This window comes from Nuphar pumila, unplaced genomic scaffold (genome assembly GCF_984573655.1).
Source record: "Nuphar pumila unplaced genomic scaffold, dmNupPumi1.hap1.1 HAP1_SCAFFOLD_231, whole genome shotgun sequence".
NCBI lineage: Eukaryota > Viridiplantae > Streptophyta > Magnoliopsida > Nymphaeales > Nymphaeaceae > Nuphar > Nuphar pumila.
Window position 1 is genome coordinate 10,624 of NW_028323233.1, and position 8,396 is coordinate 19,019.

Sequence of the window (8,396 nt, forward strand, 5' to 3'; positions counted from 1 at the left end):
GAATGACACTTGCAATCTACGCAAAAGACACTTTTTTCACTCAAAGGTTTAACAATGATCTATCACATATATGCTTTCTTTCATACTTCTTTACTCACATACCTTCATGCAATGAATCTTCTAAGAACAATCACCCATAGTCTGCTTATTTTTTCTCATGTATATGATAGTTACTCTATTATTGTTGTTTCTCACTAATTTTGATTTATAATTATTCATGATCATATAATCTTTCAAAAACTCATGACAATATTTTAGATCATTAAACCTTTACCTGATAGTAATGTCTTCATCATTTGAGCTTTTTGTTGGCCATTAAAAAGACTCTTGATCATTAAGTTTTTTTGTTACGCAACTTGTCAATTAACTGAGATGCATCAACTTCAATGATTTTTAATTGTTCTTCGTTATATGAAAATCCATTAAACGAGAACTTATTCAACCATGTTTCATTAGTATAAAAACAGAAAATGATTCTATTGTCCAATAAATGCTCATATAGCTTATACAATATATCAAGGGTTTGACTTTTTAATTGTCATTTATGCATCATTTGCATTCGTCATTAATTGTCTCATGTCATCAATGTCTTAATTATTCTCTATCCTTTATGAGTCATCCTCATTCAACATGGTATAATCATCATAAATTGATTTTTCATTAATAACGTGTTCGCTGATATGACTAATTGATTGTTCGAATGTACAAACTAAATAAAAAATTATCATATTTATTACTTCATTTGCTTTCATGCATATAATATTCTTGCACTTTTAAATTTTATGATTAACCATAAAAATAATACTTTCATCATCATACATGCATCTCAAGCATAAATTATAAAGTTCAATAACTTGTACCTAGTTATGTCATCTGCCCTGAAAGGCTAGATGTTATCAAAATTACTACAATGAAGATCAATAACACTGGTTTGCTTACATAGTTTCACATCCTCTGCAATAATCTTATTATATACAACATCAATTATTTGTGAATGTTCTTCATTGTCTGCACATCGAGCATATATATCCTTAATTGGTTAGGGCAACTGCATGCCCTCCACGTGCTTGTTAAGAACATCAATATCACCCACAGTTTGGGACAATTTGATGTTCACCAGAGAATCGAGCTCAATAGACAATATCTTGGATAGATGAACATTCTCCATAAGATTTTCATCATTCTCTTCATCAACTGCTTCTTATTTAGATATGAAAACAACAATTCCTTGTTTAATTTTGTGAGCCTTCAAGTAAACATCATTATTAAATAACATCAATTTTACATCTTTATCATCCAAAATATTTATCCATATTTGTTGATTGTCTATATTTAGAGAATAACTATATTGGAGGCTCAATGACTCTTTCGGATATCCGAATTTATGAGACATCAAAACCACAAATTTTTTAAATTTATTATTTTTAGAGACCACTATAGATATCCAATTAGTGTGATCAATGTTATGGTAGTGTACTTTGACTATTTTAAAGGTTATTATTAATTATTTATACCAACTATAGAATATATCATTCATCTAATAAAAATAATATATAATAAAAAGATCATCGATATATCCTTCATACATTCAATTAATAAAACTACATATCTCACTCTAAAAACTAACTACCTACAAAAACCCTAATCTCTATTAAATGTTTGTGTACAGTCAACCCCAACCCCAACCCCAACCCCATCACACTAATTGAATACTTATGTGCAGTCAACTCTAACCCCATTACCCCAAGACAAAACCACCAAATATTAAATAAAGGACAAGAAAATAGACATAAATCATCTACAACACCAACAAATATATATAATCTTAAAAATAGTAAGCCCTAAAAAAAATCAGTGTCACATATTAAATAAAACATAGGCAAACATACATAAATCTTCTATGGTAATAACAAACTACAAATACTATAAGGTTGTATATATATATATATTACTTTAAGACCTAAGTGAAATACAAAAAAATTGACCAAAAGGATGTCACAACCTCGTCGAAATGCTGCAAGATGATTTTACAAGAATCACATCAAAGAGGAGAGAGAGAGAGAGGAAAAGGGTTAGGGTTTTAATGAGAAAAAAATACTACCTAGATAAGCTCCCTAACTTTTTGATTTTCAACAGAATTGCAATCTCTCTTGATTTTCTCCTTTGCTAGTAAGGATGACATGCTTTCCTCTGCTCTAGATAAGCTCCCTAACTTTTTATGCTCTGGCTTTCCATCACTTCTGTTCAATTGCCTGGAGAAAATTTACCAAGAGAATGACAGTAAGTTAAAAAATATCCTATTACTCTGAACTGTCTAGAAAATATTAAAATATATAGAGGGACCAATACTCCACATAACTGCACGGTTCCAATTTTCCCATTGTCACCACATAACTGCTTTGGAACTGATTTCTGGAGAAAATACCGTGAATTTTTACCACAGACATCTTTTTCATGAGTAGGGTTCAGATCTACAAATTGCCTGCGAGAAAATTATAGGCACAGAGTTCAACGCGTGAAAAAAAATAACAAACAATGGAACTATAAAGTCTGACATGGAAACTGACAATCCACAACTAAGATCAGGTCTTTCAAACTAGCAACTTGAATTTCCATGAACTTGCATATATAAATATGTAATTCCATTGTGACATACATGCAGAGTGAATCTTTTAGTATTCTTCCTTGGTGCTAAATCACAGTTTTTTCCTTATCCCTTTAATATTCATGTTGGGATTAGCTACCATGACCCTTCTCCAAGGCCTCATTTCAAGAAGTTGATTGTACCATCCAGTCATCATGTTACAATGGTAATTTTTAGAGTAGGGTAATCTTCAGATTGGTGGATAGTACCTGCACACTTGAACGGCCTCTATAGCACCTTTCTTCTACCTGATCTCATTAATTATGTCAAGGAAAAGATTTTCTGTCCTTTAGGGGGCATTTGAGTGCTTGGACAAATAATCAATGACTACTTATCAAGGAAGGAAAAATCCAGGATAAATAGTCAAACCCCATGGGGTCCAACTATTTATCCCTGTTTTGGGGGATAACTAGTACAAAAACAGAAGAAATAACCCCAGATTATTTCTTCCGTGTTTGAGTCAGGTGCTGGGCCCACTCCAACAGCCAAAGAAATAATTCCCATTAAAACACCCGTTACACCCCATTAAGTAAATTAACCTGATAATATGTCAACCTCATCCATGATTAAAGTCATGACCATAATTGATTTACCTATGAATAATATCAGAAGGTTCACTCTTTTGCTGTATTTTCTGCCTGTTAAGTGCAACCGAGTTATCTTCAATATCAGTTTTACTTTGTCCCACTAATGTATGCCCTTGGACATCAATATCATGGCTCCCCAGAAACTTTTGTGTACTGTTATTAGTGCTATTAGATTCTGTGGCATTTCTTGAAGGAAATTGCTGCAAGCTCTCTGGCTTTGAAGAGATGGAAGACTTGAGAAGTGAACTAGCAGAGCTGTTCATCACAGAGTCCTCTTTACCATTGCTTCGACCAACATGGGCGACAAAATCTGATAACTGAACAGTCTCATGAAATGAATCATTTCCACAAACATTTTTATGTGAAAAATCTGCCACAGCCTGTGGACTCTCCAGTTCTGCAGAGCATTTGACCACCAACCCTTCCTTCAATCTTTCAGTCTTTCCAGATCCTTCTATGCTTGCTAGTGCATTCATCTTCGGTCTCACTGGATTGGCTGTCACAGTATGAGAATCATATGGGCTCCCTTCATGTGAAGAAGCACCATTCTCGACTTCCTGAATGGTTTCTGATATGTCAGTGTTTCTGTTTGTAAGCATAAAAGATGAAGTTGGTTCACTGCCTAAATTGAGCAAGTCATCATTCTCCTTGTTGTCTGAGGCGAATACAATACTTTTGGGCAACTTATTTTCAGCGGCTTGGTCATATTTCACGGGACAGCTTGATCTTGTGTCAAGTGCATGTTTACCAGAATCAGTGTTCTCCTTTGACAACCTTGGACATAGGTCATCTAACCCATCCAACCTGACAGGCAATAGAGTTCATTTAAACAATTACTAATGATTAAACCTATCAAAAACAGCTGTTTTAGAATAATCATTATTCATATAAGAAATAAGAAGTTTCATTCCAAAGTTTTCCTCTAAAGCATGTTATAAACATGAGATAATATACCGCATCATAAAGTTCTTACTCATTGAAGTTAAAGTTGAATGTAAAGTTTTCACTTGTTTGTTCCACTTTTTCTGCCTCGGATTTCTTTCCTTTTCTTTCCTTGGGAGCTTGACCCGTCCTAGGAGGACTTGAGAAGTCCAGGTCAGACATGTCAACTTTGAAGGAAGATAACTTCTCAAAACCTCCATCAAATGAAAAGTCCATGTCCCTGAAGGTAATGTTGTAGACTTGTAGTTAGACATCATACTAACCAAATAATTAAACCTAGGTATGCACTGTAAGGTATATAGTATAAATGACATGCTGATATACTTTGCATCAATAACAAAGGTGATCAAAATTCCAAGGTGTAGAGATAAAAGAGGGCAAGAAGTGCCCAAAATAACTAAAGCACAATACTATGGAGTATGCAGGATAGATCTTCAGAAAGAAAGATACAAAGTTCTTTCTTGAGGATGTGATCAAGACTCTCTAGTGCTTATCACACAGCAAAGCATTTAATGGAGAGAAAACATATTGACCCACTAGCATGTGTAAATATAAAAGTGGCACTCACAATTTCTCCAAATTGAAGGTGTTTTTCTTGCATCTGGGAATTGAGCCACTGGAAAAATCCAGACCATCTTCCTTCTCATTGTCCGATTTCCAAGAGATGAGAAAGTTATTTTCTATGTCATCATCTGTTTGAGGAAAACAATTTTAAGAAGTCTTAAACATAAGAGTTTTTCAGATCAGAAGATTTCAAAGGCATTTCTCAACTGTTTTTCAGATAACTGTAGGATTTAGTCAACTAAGAAATGAAGAGTAAACCCAAGATTTTCCACTACAGGTTGTGCTCGGGCCCTCATGGCTAACTGCTTATTGAAAAATGACTCGCAAACAAGAAGTGCAAAAACACATACCAAGCAGTTGAGTTTTATTAACTGAATCAGAAACTGTAGTGTCTGCCTTCTGTGGATTCGACATTTGAGATCACCAACAACCCAAATGCACTTATGGTCTCTGCAGCAACTCAGAAGTTCCTGAAAAAGAAATACAGCTCAGAAGTCAGAAAAGGAAGAAATACCAGAACAAATGGTTTTTATATCCATCAACCATAAGCATCCACTAATTAAAGTATATTTTCCTGATGCATGAAACAAATGATGGAATAAAATGAAAATTACACAAGTTGGTTTGCTGAAAATGACAGTCTCAATTTCTAAGGTTTGTAAAGAAGATTTATAGAACCAATGAAACTGTCCGACTCAGGCACATCCTCCCCTCCAATCTATCTATCCATAACATCACAAATATCTGGTAGTATTTGTTTGTGCTTGCATAAAATGCATCCAATTCACGAAAATATTACCGAGTGAAAGGAATATATTTGTCACCTGTCAATGCGAGTGAAAGGAATATATTTGTCACCTGTCAATGTTCTGATTGAGTTTACAAAACTTCATATTAGTAGGAAGTTTCCATGTAGTACTTTGTATCTGTATAACACTACTTCATCATTAAATCCATTTTTTCCTGAGCACCAACAGCATTCTTCCATTATGGAGCAAACAGTAATAAATGGAAATTACAGACCATCTCCAGTGTTGAATAAATTTTAGTTAAGCAGTCGCAGAGCCATGACATAGAAAAAGGAATAACCGCACCACATTAATCTCTATACTTACATGATTTCTTGAATTTTTCACCATTTCTACAAAATTTTTCATACTCAGATTATCCTTGAAGTAGATGTTCAGCACTGAAATTTTGGTCCATCAGACACCAACTCGATCTCATGCAGGATAAACATCTAAATATATGGCTCAATATACATGCAGAGAATAACTGATCCTAGATGAAACTACATTTTTTCTGGATTTTGTTAAATTTCCCGCTAGTTTCTATTTTTCAGAAGGGCTGTTTGGCACAGAGAACATAATTTTATTAATCAAATTTGTCAGTCATAATTTTATTTATCCAATTTCTTTGATCTAGTTCAGTACATGATCTTTCATTTGCGATAGGTAATTTCTTCTCAGAACATTATAATCATCAAATTTCAGTCATATTTGAGCCAAAGTGCAAAATTCTTACATAAAGTCATGGACAGCAAAAGGTCCTGTTTCTTCATAAACAGGTCCATAACTTGTGAATTTTAAACATAGTACAAATGAAATAAAAATTGTGATAGGCAATTTCTTCTCGGAACATCATAATCATCGAATTCTAGCGAATTTTGAGCTAAAGTGTAAATTCTTACCTAAAGTTATGGACAGCAAAATGTCCTGTTTCTTTATAAACACATCCATAACTTGTGAATTGTTAACATGATGAAATGCTTAAGGTCCCTAATTTACATCAACATGAAGATTTAATATCAATCCACAAGATATATTCGTGTCAATATTACAAATTGGTAAAGAATATAACTTTTGGTAATTTTATAGTCGGATAACCAAAGGTTAAATAAAGAAAAGTGATATGTTTGAATTCTTGCCTTGCTTTATTTATCATGATTTTTTGTAATTTTAACAAGTATTGCAAGTTTTTGTAATTTTCCTTTGTTTCTAGTAATCTTTATTTCTTAATCTTGAGCTGAGGTTTTGCCAGAAAGAACAAATTTTCCAAAATATTGGATATATTCCCTTGCTGAGAATGATATTTGTAAGATTGATTCCTATGTAGAATACTGAATAATTGAAGATCAACAGAGAAAATATAAACAATGTACTAGTAAAAATAGTAAACTCAAGTGAAATCACAATGATCCAGTAGGTAACAATCAACAAAAACAAAATAAATCATGAAATCCCTCTCAAATTTTAAATAGGACCTAAGCATGAAAAAGTTATGTTGCTAAAGAAAGTGAACACACACACGCACACACATACACACTTGAAGGTGCTGCAGCGACGTAGATCACTAAATTCCATGAAAATTCATACTTTACAAAATTCAACAAGATCCATGTCATTCATGCAGACTTCATCCGTAATTACAAATTTTATCATCTCAGCGAATGAACACATTAATTGATGAAATAATCTTTCCAAAAATCGCATTATGATCAGAGTTAACAGATGAAATGCAGCAAGAGCCAAAGTATTCATTCAGATTTCCCAAATGCTACTCTAATTTGAAAATAGAAAAAGAGATCAAGCCTTTGCCTCAACAAATAAATAAACTATGATAAACTTTCCAAAATTTGGAAAAAAATTGCGCACCAAAGCCATTTGGCATATACACGCTAAAAAATAACACAAAAATGGCTCTGTCTGATTAAATCTTCAAAGAAATCATGCTCAATTTCAAGGAGAAACTCAAACTTTAATTCTACGTCCGATGCTTTATTAACGCACGAACTCATGAAAACCTAGGTAGATCTCCGTATTTAAAATTTAAACATCAATCTCTGTTATACCAAAAACTTCTGCTTCATAAAGAAAAAACGAAAAAAAAATCGAAAACTAAGCAGAATTTTGCTTAAACTTCCATGATCAACCATATCACGATTCCGACGGAGGGAAATCAATTAGATTAATTTATTTCCCAAATTCCTCCATATCTGCGTATTATTAGCAGAATTCCGACAGAATTAAACTAACATCACAAGGAAAAAAAGTTGTTATCGTGATCAATTACGAGAAACGAGATTTTCATAGGAAAATATCACAAAGATGGTCGTTTGAGATAAATTACTATGAAAATCAAGAAATTTTCGTCGATTCATCACAGTGAAGCATTGCATTCTTACACCTGAAGAGTTCTCACCCACTCTCTTATGCTGGAATTCTGGAGCCTCCGTCTGGATTGATCGTCTTCTTGCTTTTCCCGCTCTTCCCGCCAGACGAGCGACAATGGCTACCCTGTGAACCTATTTATACATGCCGGCTAATACAGGGCACGGAGTTCAAATAGCGGGAAAGTCGTTTAAGTTCCAGTACTATTTTTAAATGACGTTGATGTCCTAAAGGCTAAACATAAAACTGTGTAGTCAAAGGTCAGCAATGTTCAGTCAACGGGGGCTCCGTTTGTCTGGTAGGAGAAGCTAATGCACGTCACCTTATGTAAGGACGTTGCAAGTTCAAATTCCAATGGTATCATTGTAAAACTGGTCTGTATAACCTCAGCTTGCCTTTAAAAAAAAAGTTCATTCACTGTCTAGCAATGTTGTCAGTATCATTGCGAATCGGCCTGCATCGTGTTGTGAAGACAAAAACTCAAACGAA

The 8,396-nt window shown here is 33.8% G+C and overlaps 1 protein-coding gene across 1 annotated transcript; it reads right to left on the minus strand.

The window, feature by feature from the left end:
• Window positions 1–3,233: 3,233 nt before the first annotated feature.
• LOC149810672 (uncharacterized) lies at window positions 3,234–8,006 on the minus strand. The gene is made up of 5 exons (XM_089994155.1): window positions 7,939–8,006; window positions 5,088–5,207; window positions 4,742–4,865; window positions 4,205–4,393; window positions 3,234–4,035 (listed from the first exon to the last, which is right to left on the minus strand). The coding sequence occupies exons 2-5, from the start codon at window positions 5,149–5,151 to the stop codon at window positions 3,234–3,236; spliced, it is 1,179 nt and encodes a 392-aa protein (XP_089850281.1). The 5' UTR covers window positions 5,152–5,207; window positions 7,939–8,006.
• Between the last annotated feature and the right edge of the window lie 390 nt (window positions 8,007–8,396).